Source organism: Lynx rufus, unplaced genomic scaffold, assembly GCF_022079265.1.
Source record: "Lynx rufus isolate CCGP_SWC_20201006 ecotype Redwood Valley unplaced genomic scaffold, mLynRuf1.p SCAF_9, whole genome shotgun sequence".
Taxonomy (NCBI): domain Eukaryota; kingdom Metazoa; phylum Chordata; class Mammalia; order Carnivora; family Felidae; genus Lynx; species Lynx rufus.
Window position 1 is genome coordinate 3,167,863 of NW_025814897.1, and position 18,423 is coordinate 3,186,285.

The following is an 18,423-nucleotide window of genomic DNA, read 5'->3' on the forward strand; positions in this document are numbered from 1 at the left end:
TGTATTGGTTTACTATTCTTCTGACTTCTCAAGTTGAATGCTTAGTTCATACGTTTTTCTTCCTTGTTTTTGTATGTGTTGTACATATACACTTGTATATGTATATGAATTATGTATGTGCATTTATTGATCGATTGATTTATATATTTCAATTTTGAGTTGAGATGTGAGGCAGTCTTTCTGCTAGTGGATTTCTAATATTAACACTCAGTAGCCAGAGAATGAGGTGTATATAATATGTGTCTTTAGATCTTTGTGATGTGGCTCATGTTTCTACGTAGGTAGGCCAAGTCCAGAAATAAAAACATCATTAATCTTTGTAACGTTAGTTAACCCTTGCAATTCAAAATTCACTTAACCCCAATAGTTCAGAATCCCTACCATTCTAGTCTCTCCTTGCTTTGAAGAGGCAACACAGCACAATGGTTAATAATTCTGATTCCAGAGTGAGTCTGGGCACTCCTATCTTGTTGTGGCCACGTGCTGACTGTGACTTTGGACAAGTCATTTAAGCTCTATGTTCTTTTGTTTCACTGTCTGTAAAACAGGGATGTTGATGATTACAGGGCTGTTGTTATGATTAAATTAGTTACTTATATACAAAAATCCCTCACAATAATCAAAATCTTTACATTAATCCTGACATACAATTGATCTGTATAAATTTAACTATTATAGTTACATTCCATATCTAGAGCATCCTTTTATTTTTTTAAATTCAGTTCAGCCATGTGTTAAAATATCTATCCAGCATTCTCTGTACACATAGCAGAAGTGGTACATCTCCTTCCATAGTAGTTCTGATGGCCATGTTGCCCAAATTCCTCTACCAACATTCATCCCTCCAGAACTGTGGATGTTGTCTTTTCCATTACTAACACCCCCCTTTCACTTTACTGCCATTTATGCAATTATATTTGTATTTCTCTACAAATACACTGACTTTATACCGTCTTGAATCAAAGCCCAACTGATCTCAATAGCCAAGAGCTTGCAAGGGATAAAATTTTTCTGAAATGTGGAACATGCAGAGTCTGAGGAAAACAATAACAAGAAAATTAACTTATGGGAAGAAAGATATATGGGATTAATTTGCTGAAATCATAATAGTTTACTGAGGAAAAAAAATGAGCCCAACAGATCATGTTGATTAAGTAATGAATTAGAAAATTTGTTCTACATCATCATATAGATCCAGGGTTTGAGAGTGTACAAATGGCGAGCTAATTTACAGTGTTGGTCTCCAGATGGGCACTGTCTCCTTTCACCTTGTACTGAGGGCCAAAGTCATGGCCAGCTGTCTTCACCCAGTGACATGCAGACACTATAGGAGTCATTAAGCTGGAAAATCCAGCTTGCTTCTTACGCTTCATTTCCAACCAGCCACCATTTTAATTGAAATTATATTCTCTTTTGGAGGATTTACAGGGCACAGTTTAGTTGTTTTCATTTTTATTGAGATACCAAACGTTAAATGAGTGTGTTGTGCTAGCTAAGGTACTTTTCCAAGTTGGTCAAGAAGGGCTGGACTGCCCATGATTGCCTGAAGGAGAGAAAAAGAACAGAAGGTCACGATAGTAATCCCCAGAAGCCTTTAGTCCATCCCTTATTATGATTCTTTTTTCATCCTCTTCTGGGTACTTTTTGCCACTTCCTTTGGTTTATGTTTGTGACCCTTCTAATCTGTCTGCTAAAAATACTCAGTGTCTTCTTTGCCAAATCTGTTATGAAATTACATCATTTCTCTGTGCAAAGCACTTGAAATATTGTCCATCACACTGGGCATAAAATATGTAAAACATTTACCATGTGACCACCAAGGTCCTTGTGATCAGGCTCCCCACTGCTTTTCTTAGGTTGTTTCAGCCACTTTCCCCAGTCTCATCTGCCTCCAGTCTACCATCGTTTTGCAGTTCTTTAGACATGTTAATTGCATTTCTGCCTTAGGGTGTTTGTACTTGCTATTCCCTGAGCTAGGACACTTTTCCCCCTGCCCCTGATACCACAAGGTTCCCTCCCCAGTCTGCCCATTCTTTGTTCTGATTTTACCATTTGATCCCTTCAAAGAAACTTTGCCTGATTAATCTATAGATAGCACTGCAGCATCCTTTATCTTTCTTCTTAGCTCTCATCCCTCTCTGACATAGGATATATTTCCTTGTGTATTTAGAGTCTGTTTCCACTCGCTAGAGTATGAGCTTTCTCAGAGCAAAGACTCCATTTGTTTTGCTTACTGGTCGATTACCAACAACTGGAACAGAACCTGGAACATAGTAACTGCTTGAGAAATGCATCGCATCAATAATTCAATCCCCAAATGTGGTTCTACTGGACTAATTAGGCCTTGAAAGCTATTATACTGAGATATCTGTGCAATTATGGAACCAAATTGTCAGAAACCAGAGTATGGGTAAATGTTGAAACTACTGAGATAAACGTTATGATAAAATATAATTTAAATTATGTGTCTGAGAGGGATACTAAGAATTGTTTATAATGTAGAATGATATAAAGCTGCTATGAGGGAGTAAAATAATTGTTGGGTCTAACCTTGATGTACCCATTCTAAAGTAGTTTGCCTAATAATAATAATAATATGTTGAGATGGGTGCTTGAAGGGGTTTTGATACTTGAGTAGTATTTGCAGATCTGAGACCACACTCTGAGTGTTCTGAGATCCACACTGTGAGAACAGCTGGAGAACCAGAGTTGGCCTCACCACAAGCTTTACAGTCCCGGATAGATTTCATACTGTGTGATGATGATAGCTCAAAGTAGTGAGGGAGTGCATGCCCTCAGAGGACCAAAGTCCTGCTTTCTCCATGGTCAGCTCCTCTGTGTTGTGTGTTTTCAGGATCTGAGGCACTGTGTGGTGACTGAGCGTGAGGGAGGGGCAGGCAGGTAGAGAATGAGAGATGAGTATAAGTAATAATGGAAGCGTGAGCACATTTCTATGTTAATAACTGCTACCGTGTGTCCTTCGTAGGTTATTACTTCCTGTCTTGGTTTGGCTTCTCTCACTGATTGATGGACGGACGGATGGATTGTGGAGGTGGTGGTAGGGGCCAGATGCACATTAAGTACAGTAAAAAACAGCAACTGATCGCCAGACTACATCAACAAGGCACACTACTGTGACCGTCTCAGCTGTCAGCTGCCATGGGTCACTGGACCTCACCACCCGTATTACTCTCCCATTCACTTCCCCTGCCAACACCTCTTGATACTTACTATTTTCAATTGCCAGGGAAGAGATAGAAGTATCTTGTCATGGATAGTCGTTCAATGGTGGGCATCTGGGCTCTAACATTTGGTTTTTCAAATGACTGTTGTACCTAAAACCAAAAAGAGGTGCTAGGTGAGGCCTACCTCTTAGGAATTCTCAGAAAAGAGTTTCCACCTCGAGCCCAAAAATTCCGGGCATGCAGGGTGCTCCCAGGACTGATGAGGCTCGTCCCATGGATACTCTAACTTCCTGCCACTGCTGCCTTCCCTCTTACAAGTGACACCCTCTGTCACAATAGCTCTTTATCTCACATACTTTATATCTAATCCAAGGCCTTCCAAACTTCCATTTCCTGTTTTCTGATCTATAGGTCTAATGACCAATTTTCCTTTGGGGTCTGTTCGTGAGAACTCGGTCTCGAGAATTCTCTACGTTCTACATCCACCAGGGCTAACTCCTCAATTTAATGAGACTCAAATCCCAGGATTTTGTTCTTAAGTCTGGAACAATGAACAACTTTCACATCCCCTCCACCAACCTGACCTGAAGTCTTTTGACACGGACTGATCAATGAGATCCTACTTAACCTAGATCGACTATTGCTAGTCTTTTCCTAGAAATGCCCTTCAAAGTGCAGTGTATAAATCCTGTTCGTCAAATTGCTAAGTTCTTATGGAGACCCTGACTCATGTCACACTGCGGTCTTCTCCAGTTTACTAATGGTGTAGCCTTCTTTTTCCATAAGAGTGTACCTGTCCTCTGTGTTTTTGCATGGAAACACAACACACTTTTCCATGTTCTTAATACCAATCCCTTTCTCCCTAAAAAGAGGGGAGGAGCATATATTTATTATTCATGCATTTATTCACTCAATGAATATTAATTCCTATGTGCCTGAATGTTGAGGTGTTTAGCAAATCCCTGCCTTCATTAAGGTCTCATTTGAGTGAGTGAATGCAGTTGAAAAAGAAACAAATAAACACATACCCTGAAGGCATGCATGCTTGCGGGAGCTACAGAGGGAAATAAACTAGAAGAAGGAGGACCCAGGTATGTCCTGAGCCGGGGAAGGAATATCACGTCTTCCCTTCTGGACCACCCCATTCAAAGAACGTCTTCTCCTGTCTTCTCTTTCACGTGTCCTCAGTCTTTGTCTTTACGGATCCTATCCCAGCAATCGTCTCTCTTACAAGAGTGTAAATGCTCCACAGCCTTATGTCACATATGTCTCGTTCGCCCCCTTGTTGCCAGGATAGAACCCACCACCAAGTATGCCACCCAACCCTATTTATTTAATAAATTAAACAATGAAAATTAATCCAAATACCTCCCACTCTTTGAAATGTAAGAACTTAAATCCCATGAGAGACAAGCTTATATTTTCTATTATTGTTTAATATATTTTGATCTCCTGCTTCTACACATTGATATTTTTTTTCTGTATCAGGTTTTAAACACCTAGATGACAAAAACCAGGTGCCACTCTACTTGTGTTTGCCTGACATTTCTGCCACTGTCCCCTGAAAGGCAGATAATAACAAAGCCCTCTTAAGCAACACGTGACTAGAAGAGGAGAGACAAGCTTACCTTCCGAAATACTTCCTCCAGATGAGAGCACCACGAATACTTTTGGAAGCACGTGATGAGTTGTGTAATGAAGAGAGATCCTTTGTTCACGTCTCTCCAAGACACATGATCTAAGGAGACAGGAAGCGGTCACCCTTGGGCTGTGGCCTTCACCCTTAGGTTGCTTATATTTGTTTCTAAAGCATAGCGTGGTAATTCTCTCGACATGTTGAGGAGAAGCACTTATAACCCTTTTCCACAGAGAGGAAACAAACCAACACACCAAAAGCTAGTAGAGATTGACCCTAATGGGGCAGCTCATCAGAATTGTGGAAGATGGCACTGTATTGTTAGGACGGACTGACTTTTTATTACATGCCCCGTGTTCATCTGCTTGAGAGATAACGGGAATTATCACATTTTACAGAGGCAACAATAGAAGCTCAAATGGATTCAAGAATGTCCCCATGTTTACACAGGTGGCTCTTTACAGATCTCATACTCTCCTTTCACAATACAGCAAATAAAATAGATGAACAGACCCAAAGGAAACTCTTGGAGGGGATCGATATGTTCATGGCATAGATTGTGGTGATGATTTCACAGATACATACTTATCTCCAAACTCGTTACATCATATACACTATACATGCATAGTATTTTGTATGTCAATTATGATTCCATAAACGGGTTAAAAAAGATGAAAAATAAAAATTTGCAAATTAAAAGCACTCAAATGTCAGGCTTCTTCAGGTGATTATGTTGAGCTCAAGGATTCTACACTGTTCTATTAGTAGGGTCTAATAAGCCCCCTAGTACCATTTTGTACTCCTCTAATAGGGCATCCAAATCCCTTGCTGGGGTGTGTGATGGCATACCGACAGAAAGTATCAAATGGGAAATACAGAGGCAAGGCTTGCCCAGGATCCATTAAAACTCTTCTCAAAATGTTGACTGGATTCAATAGAAAACTGAATCCATCATTTATGTTAAAATGGCTTATGGTCAGGGGGGTTCCTTCCATTAGGTTGTTTTAATGTTTGGTGTGCCTTTGACTATAAAGCATAGCACTTATAATAAAAGCACAATTTTAGAACGTATGGGGGATAAAAGAATCTTTATCCCCATAGAACAGACAAGACAAAACATAAAAGACATCAACCCTTAAAATTTGCTTTAGGTCATTGTTGCACAGAGCCTGTCTTGATTTTCTAGAATCACTCAGAGCTGGCCTCGGGCCCCCCAATCCCTGTCTGCAACAGAAGGACACGTACGTGGGGTCGAGGAGCAGAAAGCAATGAAGTCCTTCTCCACGTGGACCTTGTGAATGGCGTCGTCCTCTAGGTTGTCACCCACCTGTGAAAGGCTGCTACCCATCTGTGAAGTGCTGTCCATTGGGGCCGCTGGAGAGTCACTGATCAACAGTTCCCCCAAATTTTCTGTGGAGACATCGACTTGCTGCACACTGTACAGCTCCGAGTATGCCTGGTCCAATTACCCACCTCTTTCTTGTTAAATATTTATTCTAACCAGTTTCAGACACACACACACACACACACACACACACACACACACACAAACACACACCACTCTGCCTTTCTCTCGTGTTGTTGAGCAATGTGCCCACTAATGGTGAGAATGTCATAAAACTGGAAGAACCCATTTGCTAAGACCAACAAACGAGTTAAAGCCTCACTTGCATCATTTCAGAGAGCAGACTTAGATTTTTCGCTAAATAATTTTTGTTTCCTTTTTATCCCCCCAAATGCCACTCCACAAAACCTAAAAGACCCTGGATTAAGTCAAGTAGAGATGTGTCAGTTGACAAGACACATTCTCGTGCTACCAGCCCCCGAGGTGGACTCTCCTAATGGTTCAGTTTGGTTTCTATGGCCTGAATTGGGTCTACAGTCGTTCCCTCTAGAAAAAAAGTACACATCACTGTTCTCTGCAAACAGCTTCATCTCAGAACTCACCACCTCTGCAGGCCTGGACGATGATGACCTTGGGCTTGTCCTTTAGACTAAGGCAGTTGCGGTTGTTGAAAATCTGGAAGATGGTGTCATAAGCCAATACATCTGGGTCTCCTCCGGCGCTGTACTTCGTCCCACAGATTCCACTCAGGATGCCATGAGACATGAACACCAGGAATGTGCTGTCCGAGGACTTGTGCTCTGGACGGGCAGCAAATGCCCTCAGCTCTGATTCCATGTCCTGAAAAAGACCTCCAAGTCTCACTTTGACAGGGACAAGCATTTCAATTAGCCTGACCTCCTACTCCTCATGCACAGTGTAGGAAGCATCCGTGGCATTCCACGTGCTGTGCCTTTTCCTGGTGGCTGCCCCATCTTCCTATCATGGAGCAGTGGGTGGAACTTTCTGCTCCTGATGACACTGTATAAACCATCCTCTGGATACATGTTGCACTCGCCTCCCGACCCTTATGTAGTTTTTCCTTTCCATCTCTGTCTTTTCTCTCATTACCTGATCAGAGTTTTGTGTCATAAAGGCATCACACAGCTTCCCTTGTAAAACCCATCCCACCGTGCTTAGAATGAAATCGAACCGTGGATGTACGAACACCCCCTCTCGCCCTGCCTCCTCCTCTCCTGGGCTGTGGTCACCATAGTCTTTCTGTGGTGTTCCTGTGCCAGCTTTCCCATTGCGTTCAGACTTGTCACTTGGAATGTATTTCATCCACGCCTTTCTGGACCTGTCTTGTTCCATGCACTGGTGTGCCTCGTTCTCTGTTATCTCCTCAGAGAGGTTTCTCTCGACCACCCCGTCCAACGTTCTTGCTCCCCACTCACCAGTTTGCTCTCATGTTTCCTTTTCACTTGCTTTTGACTCTTTTCGGTCTTCTAGAGACACCCTGAAATTTTCGGTTTTGCTTACAGATTGATTACTCTCGCTAAGTGCACCTAGATCGTGGCAGGTGGGAGCTTCCTGTCTCATTCACAGACCTGTACCCAGTGCCAGGAATAACCCCTGGGACACAGTTGGGACTCAGTACATTCGTGGCAAGTACATTCTTGCTAAACGCTCGTTACTCTAGAGTTTTCTGGGCAGTGTTGGGGCCAAGTCCTAACCATCCCATTTTGGAACATGCCAATCACTTTGTTCATTTATGGAACTGACGACAGTTAGAGCTCAAAAGAGGCATAGATTTTACTTTCCAATACTTTCATTTTATAAATACACACACACACATACACACACACACACACAGCTTAAGGTTGTCAAAATATTTGCCTAATATGGTAACACTAATGTGTTAGTAGCAGTATGGATGTTGAACATGTACTTGTTTGGGGCAGGTTAGGGGTCCCTACCTTAGCAGTGAGTTCCTCTTTTATGTGCACACTGTAGCCAAGGTCTGTAAGCAGCCTCCTCATCCCTGCAACGTCGAGGTCAGCCCCCTTCCTGAGAGAAAGATGATCGAACGTCGTATTGCATATGATGAGAGCCAGACGAGTACGATCCTTTCTCTCCTTTATTGGGTAGATCTGCCAGAAATGGATTTGCAGTGAGTTCAGTTTGTCTTCCTCCCCTTTGAAAGCCTCACCCACCAGTCCCTGTTACGTGCTAAGGGCTCATGTAGCTGTCCCAACCCCTGAACCAGAAGACCCTGCCTTCTTAACTCTTTACAGTGGATGGAGTTGACAATGGAAAGAATTACAAATTGGAAGTAAATGATCTTTTAAGAGCCTGGAACAGGACCCAGTATATATCTGCGATGGTTACTCAGGAATCTTGAGGGCCCTCGGATATTTCCTACTGTCTCTTCCTCTCTCTTCTCTGCCTGGTCTCATCTTTCTTAGAATTCAAGATTCAGATCAATTTTTGTCAAAGCCGGGAGACACCTGCCAGTGGCCCCGGCTAAAAACGATTGCATCAGTGATCCTTTGCCTTTGGTAACATTATTATTCTGGTACTGGTTTTTGAAAACATAGCAACATACAGTGCTATGCAGGCTTCAATTATATTTTAAAAATATGCATTATATCTAGGATTTTCACTAGAATGCAAACAATTATTACTTGGTCATTTTCTCTTATACATATTTTGCATCTATGACTACGGCTAAAATTGTCATAAATCACAAATAGATACTAGAACAAATAGATGAACAAAGTGAGAAATGTACATTTTATCATGGGGTTGAAAGAGAATTAGAGTCTATGTGAGGCCCCATGATTTCCTCCTTGCCCAAAGCATCTATGGGTAAGATGACCACTGCCCCCACTCCCCAAACTTTGCAGGTAGTGCTTTAGGAAACCGTGTATTTCGTGAAAACAGTTGTTTCTCTCTTATTCTCTGTTTCAAGGACGAGCACAGCACCTCTTCAGCCCTCTGTTTACACAGTTTCACGAAGTTTTCACGAGGACAAAGCTTGAGAGCATCTACAGATTCTTCTGGCTCAGCCGGCCCAGGCATGTTATTCACGCTAGCTGCAGGATACATCACATGACATAAATTATGAGATCTACCTTTGTGACCCAGTTACCACTTCAGAAACTGACAAAGAAGGGAAACTATGGGCAGAAGATTTTTTAACACGTAAGGGTTATGACTGTATCTAACCTCTAGTGTGAGGAGATGTATTTTGACTAGGAAAGAAGGGGGGGATTTTTAGTAGAGAAAGAAGATCCACTTGAAAGTGCAATAGTAGATTCTGCTAATTCTGAAGAAAACGCCTTGATGATTTGGGGTCAAATTTAGCCTTTCCACCTTCAGCAGAAACAGTTTGATTTTTCTAGTGGTTTTACTGTAGGGTCCTCACTCATCCAAGTAGACTTTCTATCATCTCCGAGCAAGGACATATTGAGCTAATATCTATTGGAGGGCTAGCCATTAGAAATGTAATTGGGCCACCTGTGCAAGTCAAAATTTTATAATGTCCATGGTAAAAAAACAAAACTAAAAAGAAACAGATGACATTAATTCATATTAATTGGCATTATTACTAACATTAGCACTACATTTTAACATGATACGTCCAAAATATCACCCTTTCGGCACGTGTTACCAGCCAGGAGTCAGGCACCCAATAGCCAGGTATGGCTAGTGGCCGTCCTGTGGGACGATGTACAATTTTGAGCCCGTTCTTATTTCATGCAATACACCCCAGACACGTAATGGGATCTTGAATTGTGTACCATCCAGCTGTCACTTGGCCCAGACTCTTGACCTTTCCAGAGGAGACAGGCTTCGGTGACTTGTCGCCAAGTTGTGATGTCAGCTATGTAGAGGGTCACTGCTGTGTCGTAACTCTAGGGCTCTGTCCAGAGACTCTACTGTGCTCTGGTGACACTTGCCCCCAGGTTGCTGAGTAACTCACGCTCAGTTTTCAACCAGGTTTAAAAATGTGAGGAAATCCCTCCTCCCTTGTGGAGAAGTTTGTCTCTGGCTCATCCTGACCCACTCCCTGGAGAAATGTAGTGCTCTCAGACCCTGCTTGGCCTCACTTGACGGAGATTGTGCAAGACACTTGGAAAGTCCAGAGCTCCCCCCCCCCGCCCCGCACCCCAGAGAAATGAGGAAGAAGAATTCACAAACAGAATTTAGAAGTTTGCCAAGAGCTATTCGAAAAGGAAGGATTTTGTCTATGAAATGGGTAAACCTTTGTGTTCACTTACATGAACCAAGAACACCTCTGATTTTATTTAAATGAGAAAAGCAATGTTACCCCGTATAAAATTTTCAGTTGTTTATATTCTACACTTTTTTTTTCTATTTCACTCATTTGTTTCCATTAGTTTTTAAATAATATTTTTCTGATAAATGTCTTTCTAAATGCTAAAAACCTGGAGAGGCAGCAGATTACAAGTCTTTAAGGAAACCCAGCTTTCTGAATCTTTTTTGAACAGTGACACATGCTCTTCCTTTGTATTCCAGAAGATTCTGCCAGTGGGAGGACATATAGGGTCCTCGGATAGTCTCTGGTCAGAGAGTACGTTTTCTCATCAAAAGAGTTCTCGGTTTCCAGATTGTGTCCAGCTTTGGCGAACACTCTAACTTAACAAATGTTGGCTCCTAATGACCATTATGTATCTACAAATAGATACTGTGCTTGCAGATGAAACTGGGAATAGATAGGATTTCCATCTCATATTTAATGGTAAGGTTGGCATGGAGATGAATCCATTCAGTACCACATAATAAATATTATAGTGCAGCCTGCTTCCCAAAGGGGGTTCTACTCACCTAGCAGCACAGTGGAAACAAATGAGAGAATTAAGAGTTGAGATAAAAATTTCAATGTGTTTGTCTTATCTGTTACCTAATGAAATGCTCCGAGAACCCCTTAAACTGATACAAAAAGAGAGGGTCTGGTACCAGGTAAGACAAAGCCATCCCTTTGGGAGGTAGGAACCCAAGCAGTTATTTTTTTGTAGGAATAACCAGTGTGTGGCACGTTAGCCTGCCCAAGTGTGAGCTTGTTACACGAAATGAACCAGTAGCTTGGATTCCTCCTCTCCCCACTCCCCTCAGTACCATGCTAGGAACCCTCAGAACCCTATCCATGTCCAGAAGGCTTGGCCAATGTCCAGAAGGCCTGGCCAAGGTCTTTATGTCCTACAGAAGGCCAGCTCGCCCAGCTTCCCCACCTGCCTGCATTCTGGGATCTCTCTGGAGGCTCCGTGTGCAGAGGGATCCCATGGAATCCCTGTGCCTGCCTCCCACCTGCCATGGATTCGGCTGATGGCCTAATGTATTTTCCATTTAATGTGCATTGTGATGCCTGGAGTTGCTAAAATTATTTTGAAGCTCCCATGACTTCGTTTTTGATTCCCATTTGCTGAATTATCGCTGATTTTTTTTAAATCCACATTGTCTCCATTCCGTGTCAGATTTAAGGGAAAGTAATAAACCTGCCGAAGGTCCAGTTTAAATATTAATGAGGACACGGCCCAGGCCACCACGTTGGACGTCCATCAGACTGGTGTGTGTGTCCTGCTGGTCAGGGGCGCCCCACCTCCAGAAAGGACTCATTGAAAAAACTCATTTGCTATAGTGAAGTCTCTACAATTTCTGTTATCATTTGTTAATTATTGCTTACTTTTATTAGTATATTGATAAGCTCTGGTATGCAGGACTGAGAGTTCAGGTTAAACACTGTCGTAAATTAAGTGTGCACTAGTGACCTTGGACCCGGCGAGATTTGGGCTCTAGTAATATTTATAATTCAATGTAGATCAGAAGTTTTAAAATGTCCTAATAGATTGGACACATTATAGGTGTTCTCCTGATCCTATTTTGTAACTTGCAGAAATGAGTAAGCCCTAGAAAGGTCTAAATATCAGAAGCAAAATCATAATTATGATAAGTAACCTTTGTTGCCTGCACATTCTTCATTTGTTGTATTCATCCTGTATTAATTACGTGCCTGCTATGTGGCTGGCACTCTGCTGAGAGCGATTACTCACTTGTGAAGAAAACACTTGTGCTCTGGGTGAAGAGACTTGGTGGATTATAATCCTGTGTAATCAGAAGGGAACCCTGGAGAAGAGTGACTGTCTTAGCACAGAGGTTACCAAAATTGTCACCATTTCAGAGATGCTGAGACTGGTGCCCAGGGAGGGAAAGAAGCTTGAATGAAATCAGAGTGTCTACAGTGACAGGACCTGGGTTCAAGGTCAAATATCCCTCACTGCAAAGTGTCCACAAGTACCTCTTTCTGAGAGCAACGTACATGTAAAGACTTGGCTTCTTAGCTCATTGGGGATTGGATCCCTGCCAGCAAAAGACAGGATGGCCTCCAAAAGGACAACGACAGGTTTAGTGAAAACCACATTCTAGTAATGAAGGATGGCAGGATTATAGAGGACCCTGGAGGGGCTTTGGAGGTGACTAGACTCCAGAAAATTTGAGATGCCCATTGTAAGTGACTTCAGTTTACCTTCTAAACTGGTAGAATGCTTGTCCGTATTAAGGAAAGTTTGGACAATGGCTTGACCTGCCTCCTTGGGTTTCTGACGCACTGAGTTCAGAAAGACCCGGGGCTTGTCTCCAGGTTTGGCATCATGAAATTTTTTCTTTTCTGCTTCCTCCAATTTCAGGACATCTTTCTCCACCAAGTCTTGCAAAACGCCAGTAAGGAGCTCTTTGCCCACAGATTCCAAAATCTTAAAAGGGTTTTTGTCGTGTTTGTCCTCTGTAGGAAATACAAAGACCCCTTCAACTATGGGCACAACTTAGAGTCTTGCTCTGTCTCTAGAAGGTTCTCCATTATGGGAAATAACCCTGAAAATGCCTTCTGACTATTTCACCATCTACCCCATAAACTACCTGTACTCTTGCACTGTACCTGTTGAGTTCTCTCAGGCCATCAAATTCACACTGTGCCCACGGGCTAGTATTTAATGGCTCATCACCACCTAAGATGAGGGGAGAGGCTTCTCATCTCTCCTCTGTGACACTGGGCCTAACGCTAACTTCCCAGCCACCTACTGCTTTTACATTTCTCTTTCTCACAGTGATGGTGATGGCCCATTTGTAATATCTGCTCCAAGGAAAGCCTATGCTGTTACCTACAGCTGTAAATTTGTTTCCACTAGAATGTACTATCTTTTCTTTCCTCTGTATATAATTTCCTTGGTAAAAGCACCATGTCTTTGAATCCACATCTCATTCCCACATCTTTGTGCTTCAGATACTGACAAACCTGCATATGCCTCCCGAATGTATAAATCAATGAATAAATGAGCGAATGCATCTAGAGTTCTAATGTTCTAAGATCTTGTCTCAAAAAGAATTCTTAATTGAAAATAATCTGATGACTCATCTTTCAGTATGGTAGATTAATTTGCTACTGTGTGGGATAGTGTTCTATCCCATCTTTGCTGAAAGGGGTAAATGTAGTGTCATTTCCATCCCAAAATTTTCGGCTAGCTTTAATCTGATGGTGGAAATTCCCAAATACCTATTCTTTCATATTTCATGTACTTTCATAAGATCATTAAAAGCAGGAGCTTTGTTTGTCCTGTTCGTTACCTAGACCAAGATCTCTGACACAATTGGCATCTGTCAAATATCTTTTTAAGGACATGGTATGCTAGCAATTGCGATGAAATGAGTCAGTAAAATAGTATTTTAACTAACATTTACTGCATGCATCCTGAGTCAGCTACTGTGATGGCATTGAACCTATGAAGAAGTCAGACACTTCCAAATTCCTCATAAAGCTTAAAGTCCAATGGGGGGATCTGGGGGAAGGATGGATCTGTTTTTTCTTTTCTTTTCTTTCCTTTTTTTTTTTAAAGACAAGATAAGTATAGTAAATGGCTGAAGAATCCTAGGCCACTATAGGAATAGGGGTTCTGAAAAAGAGTAGTAGAAATAAAAGCGGAGAGCAGGGTCTGGATTTGAGAGAGGAACCAGTAAGCTTGGCCGCTTCTTGAGTGTCGGAAGTGAGGAGAAAGAAAGAACTGAAGATGATTTCAGGTTTCTTGTGTGAATGACTGGGTGATAGTGGTGTCATTAATCAGGACAGAGGAAACTGGATGGGAAGCAGGGTGGGGGGAAGGATGACCAGTTAGGCTTGGGGTGCAGAGAGATAAAAGCTGTCTGAGGGAGCCATGAGAGCGTATGTTCAGTAGGCACTAGAACAGGGAAGTGTGGTGTTCAAGTGGGTAGTCAGGTTTGGGACACAGGTTTAGAACTTGTGAGCATAAACATGTTAGTAAAGCTACGGGGATGGCCTCTGCTAAAGCACATGGATTAAGAAAAGAAAAAGGCATCAGATCAGTTCGTGAGAATTACCCATTGCCCTCTCACCCTGAGGTCATCCCATGAACCTGTATATAGTTAACGTCAGGAAAGATGCAGTTCGATGTTCTTGCTTTGGAAATACCAGTACCTGGAAGAGGAGGAAACGCTACTTCAGAGTCCGTGGTGTTCTGAGAATTTCCAGATTGTGGGCCTGAGGAAAGATTAAGGACATTAAAATAGTCACTTCTCCTGTCTCAGGAATCTTGGCCAATGTGATAGAGGCTCCCCTTTGAAAGTACCTCCTGCAGGCCTGTTCAAGATGCGACTAGCTGAGAACCACACCCACCACCGAGAAGCAAAAGCCTATACACCTTCGTGGCAGAACAGATGAGTCTCTGAACGTGGCTCTTTCTGCTTTCTACGATGAAAGGCAGCATCAGATGTAGCATCAAGAGGTCTCTTACTTTATAAGTTTCACGGTGGCTCCTGGGGTGACCCCTACTGCCTACCAGGTGTGTGCAAGGAGTGTCTCATGCAGAGCCGGGCCGGGCTTTAGAGATACCTAAAAAGGACAGGCATCTGCTCGTGGACACTTAACTTTGCCAAGACGTACCACGGCAGAAAATCAGGACGAGGCGACCTCCTGGTCGCCCCTCAATCAGTGTAAAGTCAGTTTCCCAAGTATCACAGAACAAGAGAGTGGCCAAGCCAGGGTATGAGTGCAAACCTGTCTTCGTTATCATCCATAGACTCTTAATCAAGTGTGGCACATAGGGCACTGCACGATAACACAGGTGCCGGGATCCCTAACCACCGCCTCAGTTGCAGTATTCGGTCGCATAAAATCACTCAACATATTAGTAAATCCTCTTCGGTAACTTTTTTGCTTGTCAATTTTAAAGATAAGAATTTAATTGAAATTTGTTTAAGGTTTTATAAGGATCTCAGTAGAACAACACCCACCCGAGAAGCTTATTCCGAAAACTTTAAGAATTGGCATAAGCTGACAATTGAGAAATACTCCCAACTCTTTTTTTCATGGTACCTATTGGAGACCAGATTTCCATATACAAACAGTGGTCCATTTCCCTGCTGCGAATGGAGGACAGCCGCAGGGAACCCCATAAAACTTCAAGCCCAAGGTAGCACGCTGCACTTGACCCATCCCACCCATCTAGACTGCTGGAGTAAATTAACCATCAGTAACTTCAAGAGCATTTTCTGGAGGAGGCCTTTTATGGTAATAGAAAGTCGGTCTTCTTATGACCAAGAAATTTCTCATAGAAGGATCTCTCCCATTAGAGTGCATCCGAAAATTACATCTAATTGTCATGTTCTATGGGCCTAAAAAGATTGGCAGAGAGATGAGGGAGAGACAAAGCCCTATACCCCTCACTGAGGAGGCACCATGGGACAACTTGAGAGGCACACCCCACACACGGGGAGTCACAGTGGGTTTTACAGGTGCCTCTAGGGTCCATGAACTGTGGATGGAAAGGAATGGGACAAGGATGAAGGCTTTGGCTATTCTAAAAGTATTCTGGGCCCTTATTGTTATTTGTTGGTTGTCTCTAATTTGGGGGGTATGTTAAATGAAAGAGTTACTGAAAGATAAATGAGCAGTTCATTACTCATTGGTAAATGCTTGCTGGGTCACTCAGCAGGCATAGGCTTCCCCCAAGCCCCAGGAGAAAAAGGCTTCTCATTTTCAAAGAACATCTTCTCTTTCTAAATGGCTTTGGCCCGTGCAAGAGAGACCAGGGGCTGGACTCCCCTGGATCTCCTGTGTTTGCTGTGGGGAGGGACTAAGTGACCACAGGAGGGGCTGCTCAGATGTCTGAGCCCAGGATTAGGCCCTCAGAAGGACTGGAGGTGGGGGTTTGGGGAGGCTCACAGAATGGTCTGCAGCCGGGTCCCACCCTAGTGGACAGGCTCACTTCGAAGAAGGTGGGAGGGGGTAACTAGAAGACAGAGTCCACTTAAAATCTTCACTTTTCTGTAAGCGCTGAATTTATTCTCGGAGGGCTTCACCATCACCGAAATACATTTTATTCCTCCTGGAGAGCACAGTTTTGGAGAGGGGTTACAAAGTGAATTTGATTACAGACCTGAAGTTCTTATGTCAGATGACTATGTTCCCTGGACTTTAACGAGAGAGAGAGAGAGACAGAGAGAGAGAGACATTGGCTGATGAAATGCCTTGCCAGGGTCGCTGGAGAATACAACATGAAACTTTTCAGGCTGCTCTCATGAACTTCAACAAATCAGCTGCCACGTATTCAGGATGGGGAACGAGCTTCGATCCAAAGAAGGCTACTGAGGCCAGGAACAAAAAAGAAAGAGGAGACACAGAATAGAGCCACTGACAGAGAAATGGGGCCCCGAAGCCAGAAACCAGGAAGTTGTCCGCAAACTAACACGAGCAGGGAAGAAACCCAGTGTCAGGCACAGACACAGGGCCTACGTGAACTTCGGTCTGAGCCATTGACTCTTACTTGAGGAGAGCCCCAGCGTCTCTGCAAGGTGGGTGTCTTCCTCACAGATGTGACAGATAAAGATCTGGCACGCCCGTGGCCCTTTTCGCAGGACGCTGTCGATCAGAGCTCGGGCCTTATCCATAACGGTAGCGTTTTCACATTTTACTCTCTCCATCTCCTCCTGGTTCAGCACATTTTTCTCAAAGAGTTCATCCAGCAAGCCGTTGACCGTCCCCATGCCGACCGAGTTGATGAACTGCTTCCTCTTGCCCTTCAGATCCTTGTCTGGTAGGAGAACAAGGGTTCCTCAAGTCACAAAAACGGGCTGCCTGCCTCTCGTGTCAGCAGCAAGGGGTAGCCTACTTTGGGTTGAATCAGTAGGACGCCCCCTCCATACAGGGCAGGAATCCTCCAGCCATGCACACCCGTCAGTGCTCCCTGGGCCTTGCCCATACGTGCTCCCCGGGCGGCCTGAAATCACACTGGCTCCCTGCCATTCCTGTCTGGAAACCCGGCATGGTCCTGACATGCCCCGTGTTTACTCAACCCTGCACGGGAAGATAAAGAGGCAGCGCTCTGTTCTCCCATTCCCCGTGGTGCCCACCCCGGGCCGATCCCGCACCTTCTACCAGACTGTGGCCCTTCGAATTCAGTTAGGATTGCAAAACCACAGGATACCAGTAAAGCCCCAGCTCCCTTCTGGCCCTTGCCTTTCCTTTCTGCAGGCTGTGGAATTCTCTGGAACCCCTCTCCTTTCCCCCTGTGCCCTCCCCCCTGCCTCTGTGCCCTCGCCCTCAATTCTGATCACCTGAACATTCCGAGAAGTAAAAGCCAAAACCGTTTTTCCCCAAGAGCTGTCCTTTTAAGACAGTGCGCGACTTACCGGCCATGGCTTTTTGCTGTCAGCCTCGGTGGTATGAAACCGAAAGCATTTTCCACCTTCCTTTTAGCAGGGTGTGTACATGTGTTGAGAAATAGCCACTGTTCACGCATTCGCATCCTGTTTTGTTTTCCTCCCCCCTCTGCTTCAAGAGACAGTTCTCTGAAACTTAGACTGCATCGGGGAGTGTATCTTCGGGAAATTTCTTTCACTTGCACTTGGAGAAGGTCGGAGTAGGAAGAGAGGGGGCTCAGAGAGCCAGGAACCAGTGGGAAAAGCTGTATACAGTGAAACTCACACAGTGCAGACTTGCCCATTCATTAGGAATCAGCCAGTGTGCTGGGGAAACGTAACTTCTGCTTTGGCGTCGTACTCAGTCCATTCTGGCTGGAAGAGAACAGCATAGGCTGATGGCTGATGAACCACAGGGGTTTGCTTCCCCCAGCTCCAGAGGCTACAAGTCTGGGATCAGGGCCCCAGCACCCGATTGGCGTTGTGGTGCTGGCCCTGGGTCTCAGGCTGCTGGCTTCTGGCCGTGTCCCCATGTGGTGGGAAAGGAG

The 18,423-nt window shown here is 43.8% G+C and overlaps 1 protein-coding gene across 5 annotated transcripts; it reads right to left on the minus strand.

The window, feature by feature from the left end:
- Nucleotides 1-1,087: 1,087 nt before the first annotated feature.
- Nucleotides 1,088-17,965, minus strand: LOC124505860 (caspase-1). Of its 5 annotated transcripts, none has more exons than XM_047071932.1 (11): nt 17,867-17,965; nt 17,002-17,268; nt 14,655-14,717; nt 12,696-12,950; nt 9,134-9,243; nt 8,125-8,298; nt 6,769-7,006; nt 6,067-6,231; nt 4,814-4,923; nt 3,232-3,335; nt 1,088-1,543 (listed from the first exon to the last, which is right to left on the minus strand). In XM_047071932.1, exons 1-10 carry the CDS (start codon nt 17,871-17,873, stop codon nt 3,237-3,239), a joined length of 1,488 nt encoding a protein of 495 aa, XP_046927888.1. In that variant the 5' UTR covers nt 17,874-17,965; the 3' UTR covers nt 1,088-1,543; nt 3,232-3,236. The 5 variants fall into 5 exon arrangements, with proteins under 5 accessions (XP_046927888.1, XP_046927885.1, XP_046927886.1 ...); XM_047071929.1 differs by having other exon boundaries at nt 17,792-17,888; XM_047071930.1 differs by having other exon boundaries at nt 3,208-3,335; nt 17,792-17,888.
- Between the last annotated feature and the right edge of the window lie 458 nt (nt 17,966-18,423).